Source organism: Capricornis sumatraensis, chromosome 5 (assembly GCF_032405125.1).
Source record: "Capricornis sumatraensis isolate serow.1 chromosome 5, serow.2, whole genome shotgun sequence".
Taxonomy (NCBI): Eukaryota; Metazoa; Chordata; class Mammalia; order Artiodactyla; family Bovidae; genus Capricornis; species Capricornis sumatraensis.
In genome coordinates, this window is record NC_091073.1 from 54,186,672 (window position 1) to 54,204,810 (window position 18,139).

General features: G+C 39.8%; 1 protein-coding gene across 31 annotated transcripts in view; it reads right to left on the minus strand.

Moving 5' to 3' along the window:
* The window catches only part of NRCAM (neuronal cell adhesion molecule), an 85,349-nt gene extending 67,787 nt beyond the window's left edge, over nucleotides 1-17,562 (minus strand). For 23 of the 31 annotated variants that reach the window (XM_068973304.1, XM_068973301.1, XM_068973297.1 and 20 more), the window contains exons 1-5: nucleotides 17,457-17,562; nucleotides 15,023-15,040; nucleotides 12,056-12,161; nucleotides 9,812-10,008; nucleotides 7,732-7,854 (exon numbers count right to left, since the gene is read on the minus strand). In XM_068973304.1, coding sequence (XP_068829405.1) covers nucleotides 7,732-7,854; nucleotides 9,812-10,008; nucleotides 12,056-12,161; nucleotides 15,023-15,040; nucleotides 17,457-17,562 — 550 coding nt within the window. Of the gene's footprint in view, nucleotides 1-7,731; nucleotides 7,855-9,811; nucleotides 10,009-12,055; nucleotides 12,162-15,022; nucleotides 15,041-17,456 lie in introns of those variants that run through there. The other 8 variants (XM_068973302.1, XM_068973300.1, XM_068973306.1 and 5 more) reach the window with 2 other exon arrangements.
* Nucleotides 17,563-18,139: the final 577 nt, after the last annotated feature.

Consider the following 18,139-nt stretch of genomic DNA (forward strand, 5'->3'; position numbering starts at 1 on the left):
ATCAATAACCTCAGATATGCAGATGACACCACCATTATGGCAGAAAGTGAAGAGGAACTAAAGAGTTTCTTGATGAAGGTGAAAGAGGAGAGTGAAAAAGTTGGCTTAAAGCTCAACATTCAGAAAAGGAAGATCATGGCATCTAGTTTCATCACTTCATGGGAAATAGATGGGGAAACAGTGGAAACAGTGTCAGACTTTATTTTTCTGGGCTCCAAAGTCACTGCAGATGGTGACTGAAGCCATGAAATTAAAAGATGGTTACTCCTTGGAAGGGAAGTTATGACCAACCTAGACAGCATGTTAAAAAGTAGACATTACTTTGCCAACAAAGGTCTGTCTAGTCAAGGCTATGGTTTTTCCAGTGGTCATGTATGGATGTGAGAGTTGGACTGTGAAAGCTGAGCACCGAAGAATTGATGCTTTTGAACTGTGGTGTTGGAGAAGACTCTTGAGAGTCCCTTGGACTGCAAGGAGATCCAACCAGTCCATCCTAAAGGAGATCATTGGAAAGACTGATGCTAAAGCTGAAACTCCAATACTTTGGCCACCTGATGTGAAGAACTGACTCACTGGAAAAGACCCTGATGCTGGGAAAGATTGAAGGTGGGAGGAGAAGGGGATGACAGAGGATGAGATGGTTGGATGGCATCACTGACTCAACGGACATGAATTTGGGTAAACTCCAGGAGTTGGTGATGGACAGGGAGGCCTGGCGTGTTGCAGTCCATGGGGTCGCAAAGAGTCAGACACAACTGAGTGACTGAACTGAACTGAACGAGTATTAATCACAGATACACACATATTTCGGAAACTGCATTATGGAAGTTAATAAGGATAACTTGGGTTGTGTCTACATACACAGTCAGACACTTAGTACTGTGAGAGCATCTGATGGTGTTGACCTAGGCCCTGGACAAAGTGTCAGATGAACCAAGGTCCCTGCCTTGTCTGAGTCCAGGATAGGGATCTAACTGGAGAATCAGGCAGCAAACAGGTAATTAACAGGGTTCAATACTGATTTAATGATGCAGATGTGTCCATCAGAGGACCCCCCCCCCATACCCAGTCTCCCTCACCTCCTCTACTTTTTCTTTTCTGTGTTACCAATTACCTTCTAACATACAGTGTGTTTTACCTGTCGTGTGTATGGCTCATAGCCCATCTCCCTGAACTAGAATTTAAGTTCCAGAAGGGCAGAGACCGTCAACTGCTTGGGCTACTATTGTAGCCCTGAAAATGCACCTGGTCCTTCATAGAATCTCTGTAATTAAATGAGTAACAAGCAGCACTGTGACTTCTCAGTTTCACGTTTAACAACAGACTCCCCCTCGGGTCCAAGGAAATGTCTAGCCTTAAGAAAGGAGGGGAGATTTTCTAAGAAGATGAAGGACTCGGGGAAGTGGGACCACTGATCTATGTGTGAACTTACACTTGGCTGGCTAGCATGCCTTCTGAGGCTTCTGACTCAGTTCACTGGGAGAGTGCTTCAGCTCTGAAGTGAGAGAACTAGGAAAAAATCGCACCTCTCAGTTGCCTCCGGACAAGTGTTAACATCTCCTGGGAGGAGGATTTCTCAGTTCGAGTCAAGCAGCTAGGTTCCTCCAGCAGCAGGTACCCTACCCAATCATCATGAAATGCAAACTGATGGGTAAAAGCCTGCAGCTCCCTTGGGTGGGAGAAGGCAGGGAAATCTGGAGACAGACTTTGAAAGGATGCTGGTTAACCACGTGAGCCAAGTTCATGGTCAAGATGGGGGTTTGGTTGGGGGTTGTAAATTCATGGTTTGAAGTCACTAACCAGGGAAAGAGTTGTTTTAAAAAATAACTCAGAAAAATAATGTATGTTTATTTTATGAATACAAAGAGTTAAAGATAGGGATATATTTATCTTCTTTCATTTCTCCTGCTGTATTTTATTGTGGATTAGTGTTGGGAGATCAAATGAAAGAGAATGCGATTTTATGAGGGTGGGAACAATTTGCCCATTGAATTCCTTTGCATTGCATTGGGAAAAAAATGTATACAGATAGGAATAATTTGGTAAAGTCATCTTGCCAGGAGAAAGCTACACATATCTGAATTTTTTTCTCATACCCAGACGCAATTTCACTTGAAAAATCCAGATGCATTGTCAACGGCCTAAAATGTATGGAAATGACATAACCAGCAGTGCAATATTAAAAAAATTAGTTTCGTATTCAGATGATTATGAGACTTCACATGTAAACATCTCTTTATTAAGCAGAAAAGTCAGCATTTCTGAATAAGAAGCAAAAACCAATTACTGGGCTTCAGTTTGGCAGTGAGATTTGGATACTGTTATTCTAAAACATAGATATCACTCAGTTCTACTTGATTTGTTATTTATGCTTTCAAAATCTGTAAAAGTTATTACATAATCATATGAAAAATATTTTTGTCCACTTATATATTTTCCACTTCTCTGTGATACTTTCTCTGAGTGATTTCATATAAGAGTCACAATTGGAAATGAAAAGTGAAAGCTAAATTTTATCTTTAATGTGAACAGCTTGTGATTTCAGAGGAAATCAAGTCACTGAGAATAGAATGTATTCCTCACAAGTATTTTCAACCCTTCCCACCATTCCACCCAAAGGATTCCTGTCAAGGACAACGGCGACCCCCATGTTGCCAAATTCAATAGCTATTTCTCGATCAGATTGGAAGCTGTCTCATCTCTCAGCAGTGTTTGAAATGACTGATATTCTGTCTTCTTGGCCCTTTTTCCTCCCCTTGTTCTAGGGATACCTCCTCTCTCTGTTTTCTTCTTACTGAAGCCACTGCTCTTTCTCACCTGCTTTTCTTTCCTCCCTAAATGTTTGGCCCCAGGAGGTTCCTGGTCTCAGCACCCAGGCTGTGCTCTTCATCACCTGCATTTCTTCCCTCAGTTCTCTCCTCCAGACTGACTCTAAGAAGCACCTCTGTATTAACATTCACGAATGGCTGGAAAGGGCCCTGAATCTTTCTTCTGACACATGAAGCTCTAACTCTTGCTGGACACCTTCACAAGGATGCCTCCCAGGCTTCTTGCATTCAAAACCCTGGTTCCTAGTCTCCAAGCAGAAACATGTGCTACCTCCAAAGTAACATGCTAACAGGAGGTTTGGAAGGGTAGGAGAGCAGAGCAACAAACAACCCCCTAAGGTTAGAGAAGGGGTGGACAGATGTCACAATGACTAATGAATGACCTCATTTCCCTGTGCCTCAGTTCCTTCACCTAAAAAGTGAAGTCATCTGAGTTGCCCCCTGGGGCTGCTGTAAAAAATGGATGAGATAACGCATGTAAAGTCTTTAGCCAAGCGACAGGTACTTGGGCACTAAATGCCTAAGTAGCTATTGTTACTACTGTATATAAAATAGATAATAAACAAGCATCTACTGTATATAGCACAAGGACCTGTGCTCAATACTCTGTAATAACCTAAATGGGAAAATAATTTGTATATGTATAACTGAGTCACTGGGCTGTATGCCTGAAACTAACACAACATTGCAAATCAACTATATTCCAATATAAGATAAAAAATTAACTAAAAAATATTAGCTGTTACTGGGGATAAAAGAGCAAAAACAATAAAAAGGCACAAAACATTCTGAATAGTTTTATTTCCTTTCCTCCATGGGCTTCTGCTGTTTCAGGAAAGGGCAACTGGATTTCACCAGTCTTAGTCTTTGGGGTTACCTTTGATTCTGCTCTCTCATGCCTCCATTCTGACCCCAATAAATCCTGCAAGGGACTTTGAAATTATATTTGGAATTTGACTATTTCTTACCTACTCGACTACTACTACCCAAGTCAGAGTTCCCATCAACTGTTGTCGAGATCACAGCACTGGCCCCCTAACAGGCTGCTCTTCTCTGCTTTCCGTCCTCTCTATTCTCCAGGCGTGAACCGAAGTGATGTTCTTCCTATCTGTTCTGTGTCAGGTGAAGCTACTCCTTCAGTGGCTCCCTACTTCATTGAAAGTAAAAGCCAAAGTATTATGCATTGAGGCCCTGGACTTTCCTGACCTCTTGTCTGCTGTCACCTTGGATTAGTCAGCCTGGCCACACTGGCCGCCCCGCTGCTTTTACACACCCCAGGGATGCACCAGTCCTTGGGGCTTACACTGGTTTTCTCTTTCCACCCAGATAGTGAAGGTCTGCCGCTCTTTCATTCCTGTAAGTTTCTGCCCAAAACTCTGCCTATTTTTGTCCATAGCACTTACTGTCAACTGATGCATATTTTCTAAATACACTTACAGTCTGCTTCTTTCTCTCCTTCCTTTTCTTCCCATCGCAATGAATATAAATTCAGTGAGAGCAGGACCTTTGGTTTATTTAGAGAGGCACCTGCTACATGGTAGTTCAGTCCAGTTACTCAGTTGTGTCCAACTCTTTGTGACCCCATGGACTGCAGCATGCCAGGCTTCCCTGTCCATCACCAACTCCCAGAGTTTGTTCAAACTCATGTCCATTGAGTCCGTAATGCCATCTAACCCTCTCATCCTTTGTCATCCCCTTTTCCTCCTGCCTTCAATCTTTCTCAGCATCAGGGTCTTTTCCAATGAATTTGTTCTTTGCATCAGGTGGCCAAAGTATTGGAGTTTCAGCTTCAGCATCAGTTCTTCCAATGAATATTTGGGACTGATTTCCTTTAGGATCGACTGGTTTGATTTCCTTGCAGTTCAAGGGACTCTCAAGAGTCTTCTCCAACACCATAGTTCAAAAGCATCAATTTTTTGGCACTCAGCTTTCTTTATGGTACACCTCTCACATCCATACATGACTATTGGAAAAACCACAGCTTTGACTATGTGGACCTTAGTCAGTAAAGTAATGTCTCTACATTTTAATATGCTGTCTAGGTTGGACATAGCTTTTTCTCCAAGCAGCAAGCATCTTTTAATTTCATGGTTGCAGTCGCCATCTGCAGTGATTTTGGAGCCCAAGAAAATAAAGTCTGTCACTGTTTCCATTGTTTCCCCATACATTTGTGATGAAGTGATGGGACTGAATACCATGATCTTCATTTTTTGAATGTTTAGTTTTAAGCCAGCTTTTTCACTCTCCTCTTTCACTTTCATCAAGAGGCTCTTTCCTCTTTGCTTTCTGCCATTAAGGTGGTGTCATCTGTATATCTGAGGTTATTGATATTTCTCTGAGCAATCTTGATTCCAGCTTATGCTTCTTCCAGCCCAGCATTTCTCATGATGTACTCTGCATATAAGTTAAATAAGCAGGGTGACAATATATAGCCTTGACATACTCCTTTCCTAATTTGGATCCAGTCCAAATTGGGAACTGGACAACTCTTAACTGTTCCTTCTTGATCTACCAACAGGTTTTTTTCAGGAGGCAGGTAAGGTGGTCTGGTATTCCCATCTCTTTAAAAATTTTCCAGTTTCTTGTGACCCACACAGTCAAAGGATTTAGGGTAGTCAATGAAGCAGAAGTATATGTTTTTCTGGAATTCTCTAGCTTTTTCTATGATCCAAAGGATGTTGGCAATTTGATCTCTGATTCCTCTGCCTTTTCTAAATCTGCTTGAACATCTGGACATTCTCAGTTCATGTGTTGTTGAAGCCCAGTTTGGAGAATTTTGAGCATTACTTTGCTAGTGTGTAAGATGAGTGCAGTAGTTTAAACATTTGTTGGTACTGCATTTCTTTGGGATTGGAATGAAAACTGACCTTTTCTAGTCCTGTGGCTACTGCTGAGTTTTCCAATTTTGCTGGCATATTGAGTACAGCACTTTCACAGCATCATCTTTTAGGACTTGAAAGAGCTCAACTGGAATTCCATCACTTCCACTAGCTTTATTCATAGTGATGCTTCCTAAGGCTCACTTGACTTCACACTCCAGGATGTCTGGTTCTAGGTGAGTGATCACACCATCATGATTATCTGGGTCATTAAGATCTTTGTTGTATAGTTCTGTGTATTCTTGCCACCTCTTCTTAATATCTTCTGCTTCTGTTAGGTCCATACTGTTTCCATCCTTTATTGTGCCCATCTTTGCATGACATGTTCCCTTGGTATCTCTAATTTTCTTGAAGAGCTCTCTAGTCTTTCCCATTCTATTGTTTTCCTCTATCTCTTTGTATTGATCACTGAGGAAGGCTTTCTTATCTCTCCTTGCTATTCTTTGGAACTCTGCATTCAGATGGATACATCTTTCCTTTTCTCCTTTGTCTTTAGCTTCTCTTTTCTCAGCTCTTTGTAAGGCTTTCTCAGACAATTATTTGCCTTTTGTATTTCTTTTTCTTGGGGATGGTTCTGATCACTGCTTCTCATACAATGTTACGAACCTCCTTCCATAGTTCTTCAGGCACTCTATCTACCAGATCTAATCCCTTCAATCTATTTGTCACTTCCAATGTATAATCATAAGGGATTTGATTTAGGTCATACCTGAATGCTCTAGTGTTTTCCCCTATTTTCTTCAATTTAGGGCTGAATTTTGCAATAAGGAGTTCATAATCTGAGCCACAGTCAGCTCCTGGTCTTGTTTTTGCTGACTGTATAGAGCTTCTCCATCTTTGGCTGCAAAGAATATAATCAATCTGATTTTGGTATTGATCACCTGGTGATGTCCATGTGTAGAATGGTCTCTTGCATTATTGAAGGAGGGTGTTTGTGATGATCAGTGTGTTCTGTTGGCAAAAGCCTGTTAGCCTTTGCCCTGCTTCATTCTGTACTCCAAGGCCAAACTTGCCTGTTACTCCAGGTATCTCTCAATTTCCTACTTTTGCATTCCAGTCCCCTATGATGAAAAGGACATCTTTTTTGAGTGTTAGTTCTAGAAGGTCTTGTAGGTCTTCATAGGACTGTTCAGCTTCTTTACCATTACTGGTAGGGGCATAGACTTGGATTGCTGTGATATTGAATGGTTTGCCTTGGAAACGAACAGAGATCATTCTGTTGCTTTTGAGATGGCATCCAAGTGTTGCATTTTGGATGCTTCTGTTGACTATGAGGGCTACTCAATTTCTTCTAAGGGATTCTTGTTTGGTCCCACCCATTAGAACAAGACCCAGATTCCCCCACAGCCAGTCCCTCCCATCAGGAAGCTTCCACAAGCCTCTTATCCTTATCCATCAGAGGGCAGACAGAATGGAAACCACAATTACAGAAAACTAACCAAACTGATCACTTGGATCACAGCCTTGTCTAACTCAATGAAACTATGAGTCATGTCATGTAAGGCCACCCAAGACCAACATGTCATGGTGGAGAGTTCTGACAAAATGTGGTCCACTGGAGAAGGGAATGGCAAACTGCTTTAGTATTCTTGCCTTGAGAACCCCATGAACAGTATGAAAAGGCAAAAAGATATGACATTGAAAGATGAATTCCTCAGGTCGGTAAGTGCCCAATATGCTACTGGAGAGGAGTGGAGAAATAGCTCTAGAAAGATTGAAGAGGCTGAGCTAAAGTGAACACAATGCCCAGCTGTGGATGTGACTGGTGATGGAAGTAAAGTCTGATGCTGTAAAGAACAATTTTGCATAGGAACCTGGAATGTTAGGTCTACGAATCAAGTTAAATAGGTACATAGTAGCTGTTTAATAAAACAGAGCAAATGAATGAAATGATATGTGATTTGTTTTCCTGAGCATCTCTTAAAAAAATTATAAACATTTTATGAATCACAGGAGGTAATTATTGACTGGGATAGCCAATAATCATAAGAATTTTGAAGAAAGTTCATATTTTTAAAACTTACAATTATCCATCCAGAATATTATGGGTGGTGGTAACCCAACTGGTGGTCTGCAGGGAAGGACCAAAGACTGGCCATTTCGAAGTGTTATTGGTTCAAGCTTTTCTTTGGTCCACAACGGTGACCCTAACAAAATAAAATAATAACTTCTAAGTTATTTCTGCACTGGAAAACAAAAAAAGCACTAGAAAGAAAGATAAACCAACTTATAGAGAATAGCAACTTGGAATTTATGGAAATTAAGATAACAAATTTTTCAAAAAATGACATTCATAGTATAAGTTCTGAGTCAGCAAGTCCATGTCTAAGAATTTACATTGAATAAATTCTTGAAGATACATAATGATTTTGTTAAAAGCATGCTTTTCACAAAAGAATGAAAAACATTTATATATATAAAAAAATTTGTGAAAGAAATAATGGTAAACCTATACTTTTGAATAAAATAGTGTCAGATGTTGTATAAAGACAGTTAGACAATAAGTATAAGATTAATATAATTTGCATGACATGTAGATAAGCCAAAAAGGTTACAAATTCAGAATGAGTTTGTTTTCAGTATGTACATACATATCTGCCTAGGTAAAAATATAAAAAACAGTAATTTCCTTGAATGAAAGGATTCGTGAACAATTTTTACATTTCTTTTTTGTTCATTTGTAGTTGATTTGTTCTATAAAGCACACATATTATACACATAATTGAAAAAAGCTTTAAAAATGATCAGACCTTCATGATCATGGCCATGATCAGATCATGGCCACTGTTCTTTAAATACATGCTCTTGGGTTGTTGAGAGGATATACTGACTATTGAAAAAAGAGTTACAATAATATCAAGATGATGAGGCCACTCTGTTTCCAGTGAAATTTTGATATGAAAATGTTTAAAGAAATATATGCACCCTAATGTTCATAGCAACATTATTTACAATAGCTAAGATACGGAAGCAACCTAAGTGTCCATCAACAGATGACTAGATAAAGAAGACGTGTGTGTGTGTGTGTGTGTGTGTGTGTGTGTGACACATAACAAAATATTGGGCTTCCCTGGGGCTCAGACGGTAAAGAACCTGCCTGCAATGCAGGAGACCTGGGTTCAACCCTGGGTCAGAAAGATTTCCTGCAGAAGGGAATGGCTACCCACTCCAGTAATCTTGCCTGGAGAATTCCTTGGACAGAGGAGCCTGGCAGGCTATAGTCCATGGGGTGGCAAAGAGTCAGACATAACTGAGCAACTAACACTTTCACTTTCACACAATGGAATATTACTCAGCCATAAAACAGAATGAAAATTTGCCACCCGCAGCAGCACAGATGGACCTGTAGGGCACTGTGATAAGTGAAATAGGTCTCTTTGTACAGAGAAAGACAAACAGATGATATCATTTATATGTGGAATTTAAAAGCTATAACAAATTACTGAATATAACAAAACGGCAGCAGACTCACAGATATATATTCACTCACAAACTAGTGGCTCCCAGCGGGAAGAGGGAAGAAGAGAGGGGCAATATAGGGGGAAGGAGGTAAGAACCACAAACTACCGTGTATAAAATAAGTTACAAGGATATATCACGTAACACAAGAAATATAACCAATTTTTATAATATTTTTAAATGGAGTATAACCTTTAAAATTGTGAATCATTATATTATATACATATAACCTTTATAATAAAGTACATCAACCATATTGCAATTAAAAAATGTTTAAAGAAGTAACACTTATACCTCAATTACCCATTTTATATTGAATTTATCTCCATCTGACTATATGGACTATGCTTGTACATAAGATTCAGGAGAAATGAATGATTAGATCAATCTGAGGAAGAAGCATTTTTCTTACCCCTGGTGATTTATTCTGGACTTCTACAAAAGATATACTGGTTTGGCAAAACATTAGGCTGAGGAATTGGGAAAAAGTGGAAAAGGGTGACGATATTTTCATGCAAAATAAAGTCAGAGTATTGGCATCAATGCCACTGCCTTCTTGTAATGGTTATTTGGATGATGTAACAGATGCTGGTGTTGGAGCCAGACTTTAAAAAGGGTCCTGTTCAGCGAACAGGTCTGACTTACTGGATGGACGGATGACAATGTTATTAGAAATCGCGGCCCCGCGTTCGTTCCTGGCTGTACACTGATAGACTCCCTCATAGGTCTCTGCTTTCCCCTCGCTCATGATGTTGATTGTGAGGGTTCCTGAGCCAGGCTTCATGGTGACGAGAGGGTCTTTATCTATGTCAAAATGAGTCCCATTTCGGGTCCAGGAAAAGCTGCCAGGCACATAGAGGATTAAGCTTGTTAACAGTCCAGAAAAACAGGATTACTTACTCTTTAACAAATTCCTTGTAGTTTTATAAGTTTCTGAATAATTAGACTTTAATATTCAATAAAAGAGCAATAAGCTCCATACCGAAATTGTTTCACTGAATCGTGACTTAGAAAAAAGTGCTGACCATACATACTAAGGGACATGTCTTCATCAGAAGTACCAAAATCTGACTCAGTAAAGAAACCATGCATACAAATTGCCTGTCACTTTTCAAAGAAAATATTGTAAGTAGGTCACCAAGGCACACCTTCTTAGAGCTTTATTAGCATTTTTATTGTAAACTCCATTGTTTATAGAATTGATAACCTGTCTATGAAAATTTGCTCCAGGGCGAAGTGTAACATGAAAGGCCTTTACAAGTACTAATATATGTGTATATTAAGTGATCAGACTAGTGTCAAGTTACCACAAGGCAAAATGTGAGTTGGGAGGAGAGGAAGACACTTGAATTCAATGGTATTTTAAATGTCAAGTTTCATTAAAAAAGTGACCATTCTATATAAAATATATTTGAGAATTTTTACTCTAGAGATGATTTTGAAAATTTCTGGGAAAGTATTTCAAATTGGCAACTAAAGTCTTCTTTTTCAGCTTTGTTTATAAAATAAATGACTGCCTTATGTAAAAGTCACAGAGGTCATGTAATTAAAGACTTGGTAACTGGTTACAAATGAACAACGGCCATGCTGTTACACAAGCATTAATTTCTAAACTTTTCCATGATTCCCAAGCCCTTTTGGATTTCCCTTCCCACTGTTTATCCATTTAGCGGCAGTTGTCACACCTCCTAGGGCAGGAGGCAGTGATAGCGGATGCTACTGGCTTAGGGTAAATAGAGATTAGCGATGCTGTAAAATATCCTACAATGCACAGGAGAGCTCTGCCTCCATAACCAAAAATTATCCAGCCCAGAATATCAACAGAGCTAAGGTGGAAAAATCCTGCCTAACAGGGAGTTACAGGAAGTATTAAGTGAGTGTTAAACTGAAGGGGACACTGTCCATCAAAGGACATTGCATTAGTGCTTAAGCGCTCAAAAGTTTCTAATAATACAGCAGAACAGACTGCATTAAGCCTGCCTTTAATGGAAATTTTTGATATCCTTAGGTATTTACTGCCAGTTAATTTTTTCCTCTGGTGCCAGTCTGTGATAGATTAGTAAAGCTGGTCATAGACAAACTCAGAAATACAATATTGAGGAAATCTCCTTTCTATTTTATAACTTTAAAAATTCCACATTATATGTCCATAATAATCATCCAATTCTTGAAAACTTTCATATATTACTGGACAAGTTACAGATCACCTACTAAGGAGGTGTGGAACCTGGATAAGGTTACCTAGCATTATTGGGCATCAGTTTTCCCTCTATAAAACATATTGGCTGGACAAGATAATATGTAATGTTTCTCCCAAGTCTAAAATGCTCTGCAGTGCTCATGCCAAGATGCATATGAAGCATCCTGAGTGTTGAACTCTGCCATGTTTGGAAAACCACTTGGGGCTATTTTATAGATTTCGAGAGAGCTGGGAGAGATCTTAGAAGTTGTGCAATTCAGCTTCTTTATTTTATAGATAAAGACACTGATGCCCATAGAGAAGGAATTTGACCATGTCACAGGCTGTCAGAAGGCTCTTTTGACATCACCCCACAATTTTTTAGCATGTCACACAGAAAGGTATCAGTATGGAAATGCAACCACCTGGGTTTTTAGGAAGAACCAATTGAATTTAATTAAAAGCAGAGAGACAAAATAATGAACCTACAAATGACACCTTAATAAAAGGTGAAAGTGTGAAAGTGTTTGTTGCTCCGTCATGTCTCTCTTTGACTCCACGGACCGTAGCCTGCCAGGCTTCTCTGTTCATGGGATTCTCCAGGCAAGAATACTGGAGTGGGTTGCCATTCCCTTCTCCAAGGGATTGTCCTTACCCAGGGATCTATCAATGCTTCTTTTCAGTATTATAACAACAGAAAGCACACCTACCTTGGAGGAGGTTTCCCCTTTGCCTCACACTGGATTACAATATTCTCCCGAGGGTCAATAATGTAATCTTTTGGAGACTGTTGAGTGATGGTTGGTGGTTGTACCACTTAATTGTAGAAAGAAGAACAGTGGGTAGAAACAAATTATTTAATACATAATAGTAATCTTTTTTTTTTTCTGTATCAAACTCACTTACCCTAGACTAAATATGCTCCAAATGTTTTTAGTAATTTCTCCTGTGGTAACACACAACTCAGCAGATTTTTGGCTAAAAGACTCCTAAAATTTTGGAGTCAAGACATAACTCCCTTTTGGTAACTTTATGTATGTTCATAAAGCCCATTTTCCCACACTGAAAGTTTGGGAAATTCATTACCAATATAAGCTTAAAATTAAGATTTTCATTTCTGATGTAACAATGAGAAATTTCTCTGAGAACTTTGGTTCAAATGATGCTTTTTGATAAAATTTAAGTTACGAGGTGAATTTGCAACTTTATTAAAAAAGAGTAACTGATTTATAGTTCATTCCTGGGTTCATGTAAATGAATACACTGGTAACAAACATATTTGAGAAGCAATGTTAAAAAGATGATTAAATTAGAGACTTGACATGTCTTATTAGAGCCAAGAGGAAGGTGGCTACTAGGAACAAAAATAAAACAGGTTTATTTAGAAGATGAACTGGGAAGCTCTCTGTTATAGGAAACAACATTCTCATTTCAGTCTTCAAAGCGCTATGTGATCATTTATTATCACATTGTAGGAAGAAACTATTCTGACCCAGAACAACTGAATCTTAAAAAAAGCTGGTATCTGGACATTTGATGTTCAAGTCACTCTAAGATTACCATATCCTGCTTCTTGTGAAATCAGAATCACAGAGTGTAGAACAGGAAGGGAAGGGAGAAATAATCTCTTTTGACTTCTTCTGTTGCCTAATGCAGCAAAATAGCTTGAATTCCTAGGCAAACAGAGAGAAGCAAAGTGTCCTGGGTACAAGGCAACTACCTTGCACACCTCCAAAGAGAGCTGTTTACATAGACCAATGGTTCTCAATCAAGGGCCGTTTGCCCCTACTCCTCAGGGGACAGCTGGACACATCTAGGGATGATTCTGGTTGTCACCACTGTGGTGGGAGTGGTCCTGGCATCTGGTGGGTAGAGGCCAGGGATGCTGCTAAACATCTTACAGGGTACAGGACATCTTTATAATGTAAAGACTTGGTACTTGGTTCATTTAAGTTTTTCATATTTCAGACTTTCCCTTTCCTCTCCAACTATGCTCTGAGCTTCCTTTGTGAAACTTCTTCCAGCTGCCAATCAAGTTATTTCCCAAAGCTTCATAACTGTTCTCTGCCTTTGTCTTTCTTTCTTGTGGGGGACTGCGTACATGGCTAAACTGACCGCTTCCATGGCTTAAAAGTGTCTTATAAATCTGAAGGCATGATTCCTTTTTCTTTGTCTCCAATCTTGTGTCTATAGACCAGACAGCTCTTACTAAATATCCAAAGAACACCTAAAATACAGATCAGAAATGGAACTCGTAATTGCCATCATTTACTGTGCACCTGTTAACTGCATGATACGGCACAGTGTCAATTTCAACTCCCTTTAGCAAGATCCATCCCCTTCCTTATCCTAAGCCAGCTGCTCCTTTCAGCCTCTAGCACTGTCCAGGGGAGCCTCATCCTTTCCAGCCCAGTCAGTTACCGATGCTGGGTAGCAGTTTGGTCTAACAATTAAGAACTAGTCTGTCTATTTTTTACCAGCTGTGAGAATTCAAACAAGTTTCTTAACTTCTGTGAGCCCTCATTTCCGTAAAGGGAAAACAGGGTTTGAAAGTGGTATCTACCTCCTAGGGTTGCTGGGAAAATCAAATAAGATTACTTGTGCAAAATTCTTAGTCCATGCCAAACTGTAATGGTTCAGTGATATTACCTGTACTTAGATTATTATCACAGTCATTTTTATTTAGACCAGCTTCACTTTGCAGAGATCCTTTAGGCTCTGGCAGTATAGAGTCTGGGATGATGGAAAGAAGCTTAGAATTCCCCACTAAGGGATCAGCAGGCATAGGCTGTGGGTAAGGGGGACTTTTAGGAGTGATTCAATCTGATTTCTTGTGCTTTTCTGCAAGTGACAGAGATGCAAGGGTGGTGGTCTTAGACCCAGAACTTAATGGAGCTGGTTTAGCTACCACAAATCACAGCCAGGAGCTGACCATCTAGATGGAACTCTTTGAACAGTGCTGAGGTCACTGGGCAACCAACAAGGGCTATGGAGTAACAAGGGGAAAAGGTGATTTTATATAATTGTCCCGGTTAATCCAATAGCAAAGGATTTTTCAAATGCTTGAAAATTATTATTATTTTTTAGGTAGATGATAGGTGGTGCCCAGCTGTCAGAGACAGCAGTTTTAGATTAGAGCATGCCATTCAGAAAGGATGTGAGTGGGGGTTGCTTGTCTTTTGTACACTTTCAAACAAGATTCAAACTCTCTGGGCCATTTTACTGAGGACATTAAGAAATATTGGTCTACGCAGTCCTGCAGATTGAGCAAGCATATGAGTGAACTCTGCTGAAGCACCTGCAAGTGCCCAGCTCCTATATATATCCAAAGATATGCTTTTCTTCTAGCCAGCTTTTAACAGCATTTAGAACCAGATGTTCTCTTCCAATTTTGTGGTTCTCATTGAGTTACATCAGATGTGAATGAAGCACAGAAGTTAGTAGTGCAGAATATTGGTAAAAGAAAAACAGTAATACCTGAGTCCAGAATTCATGCAGGGAATATATTCAACCTGCTTCTTGGAATTTCATTGCAATGCTTAGCCACAGTAAACACACATGCTTAAAAAGACGTTAGCCATGAAAATAAAATCGTGCATTTAATTCACAGTATTCATTCAAAAACAAAGACACAGTCAAATTTTCACACTGCCTGGTAACGACCAAAAGACACTTACAGTCTTCAAGAAGTTTTGCTTTTTCCCCATCAATATCAGCAGGTGAGTGGGCGAACAGGATTAAAGAAAACCAGATGTTAGTAATAGGAACGTTAGCACCCTGAAGATAATAGGGGCATCTTGTCTATTTTATTAAACCTAAAAAACCAGTAGAGCAAAGATGGAGCTGGTGAAGTAGCAACAGAAAGAAACTCCCATTAAAGGTTTTGTTTATTTCTGAAGCAATGATTTCTACAGAAACACATGTGAAGAACAAAAGAGATGCTATAGGCCAAAAAAAAAAAAAAAAGATTCTGCCAGGAATAGGAATGGATAATTCCATGCCATACATGTTGTGCTGGACAAGTAATTATGTTCAATTTGAAAAATAGCTTAAATCTACAATTAATCTGAGTTGTCACATACTGTGTTGTGTCTGATCCTATTATTACAGACATCACCATGCACATGGTAATGATACCTAACAATGGGACACTGCTACAAGGAGAGTGCTCCATCCAAGTCAAATCCAGCACTGATCTGAGGTTTTTATATTTCCATGGTTAATCCCCATGTTGGTAATTGCACTTTTCAGACGGTTGACATATTTCTGCTTCAGAATGCCTCAGTCACCCAGGGCTGCTAGTACCTACCCTAAGGTGCAGAAGAGGTGTAAGGAACTAGGGCAGGAAGAAATTGCATTAGCATGCAATTCACATGATTCTGTTGTGCTGCCTGTCATTACTACTTGCAAAGGTTAATGCAGGAGCGCCTGGGTTGTCCGTGACTTTCTTTTCATCATGGTTCTGCCTCTTCTCCATTAGCAGCGATAATTGAGTTAGCCGTAGGTGACTGTTTCCCTCTGATTGTTAGATTGAGCAGTCAGATTAAGGGGGAATATATTTAACACAAGAGAGAACAAAAGCATTTCTCTCAATGCTTTTCTCTCCTACATATCTGCTAGGACAAATGCTTACTTAGGCATTCAAACTACAATGGGCTTAGCCAATCATATCTTTTTTTTTTTAATTGAAATTAAAGTCACTGAATGAATATCTTTTGAAAAGAAGTTGAATGTTGCATTTTCTTATACTTTAAAAAGATGCACAGCAAAGGGAGTCAACAAAGTATGGGGCCCATCACATCTCTTCTTCCCACTGGCAGTTGCAATCTCTTCGGTTAAAAAAAAAAAAAAAAAATGACATCACAACAATTGAATTGCCCCAGGAAAGTGTTATCTTCCTTGCACCTTGGAAGGCTTGCCAAACAGATGTTCTATTCAAGAAGCTAATGGATTTAAAGAGGTCATGTAGATTAGGGATAAAGAATAAATCAATTCTGAAGTACAGTAATTGTCCAGATTTGAAATTCTGCTTTCCATTGCAGGAAAAGTAACCCGTTGGCACTTAGCATTATCTGTAATTTTTCAGATGCCACCCAGCTCAGGGAGAGTGCAGCATATACGGTACTTTATTCAGGAAAGGGTGGGCTCCTATAGTAGCTGTTACTTGCTCCGTTCTAAATAGCAATTTTGCTGAAGACTTGTTTTATTCTCAACATTGACATCTTGGTCTTTAATCACCATTTTTAAAACAAAGACCTTTCACTAGGCTTTGATAAGACACATTTTCTAGCTCTAAACTCATACTTAAGATTGAAAACCCAAAAGTGAACTTTGCCTTGTCTGAGTCAAGAGAAGTGAGTCGTGGGTAGTCTGGGGATACAGAGGGGCGTGGGGTTGGCTGAGAGATGATCATCTTACTCTCAGCGTATGAAGGGAGAAGATGGAGAGGTGGGAAGGGGATAAATGGGGCAGGAGGGGGGGCGGTAATCCGTGATCATTCTTTTTGTTGGAGTACAGTTGCTTTATAATTCTGTGTTAGTTTCTGCTGTACAACATCATGAGTCAGCTAAATGTATACATATATTCCCCTCTTCTTGAGCCGCCTTCCCTATCCCACCCCTCTAGTTCATCACAGAGCCCCGAGCTCCCTGAGCCACACAGCAGCTTCTCTCTAGCTATTTCACACCTGGCAGTGGACATGTGTCAACGCTACTCTCTCAGTTCGTCCCTCCCTCTTCTTCTCTGCCTGTGTCCAAAAGCAATTCCTATGGCTTTGCTGCAGGATGGCTTCTATAAAAAGTTGCCTGTTGGGAAGATCAGCTCACAATTCACTTCTTCTTGGGCCAGCCCCCTCAGTGGTACACCAGAAGGATCAGAAGGGAGGGAAAGACTGACAGGGAGGGGACCATGTGTCTGACCCATTTGATGGCCTTTTCTAGAGTCTGATTCTTTTTTTCCCCAGGGACTGATTCTTTATAAACACCAGGTGCTGTTTGATTTGCTTTTCAGGATCACACAGACGTGTCCTCCATCCACACTGTTCAGAGTGATGGTAAATGCTGGGGAGGTTCTGGCTCCAGGGGCTCAGAGCTTTGCAATGTTAATACTTACGATCAAGAGGGACTTCCAGTGCACTAATCATCTGGCATAGGAAGAGCATCAGCGGCGCTCTGCCTGCAGATAAGCGCTTCTTTTTCGGCATTATTTTAAGCTGCATTAGCTGAGCTCCTGCTGAGCCACACAAGCTGAATTTCCTTTTCTTCTTTCACAAAAGATCTGTGTGTAGTGTTTCAGTAATTCTCATGCAGGAAACTGAAAAAGGATAGAAGAAGAATGAGTGTATCTTTTTTTTTGAAAGAAGGAAATGAAGAGAGGAAGTCTGCAGTTCAGAACATCAGTTCTGTATTATACATGAACTCTAAATGGGAGCTAACTTTTAAATATTTAACTCTGAGGACTGAAAGAATCATTTATTCATAAATCAGCTAAAATTAGGTCAGAAATATTTGCAATGATGTCAAGCAAAACCTGTTAGTGCCATCCTTCTGGTTTTCCCAGTTTAAATGGACTGCAGCCTACCAGACTACTCCGCCCTTGGGATTTTCCAGGCAAGAGTACTGGAGTGGGTTGCCATTGCCTTCTCCGATATCAGAGGCTACTATGTCTCTAATAGTGCAAGAAAAAATAGCTTTAAATCGGTTAAAAGGTATGACTTTGAAGGGGAGGCCTAATGGCTTCTCTTTTCCAGAGATTCTCTCTGGGAAAGTTCAGGGTGTGGTTGTCAATTTGTTTCA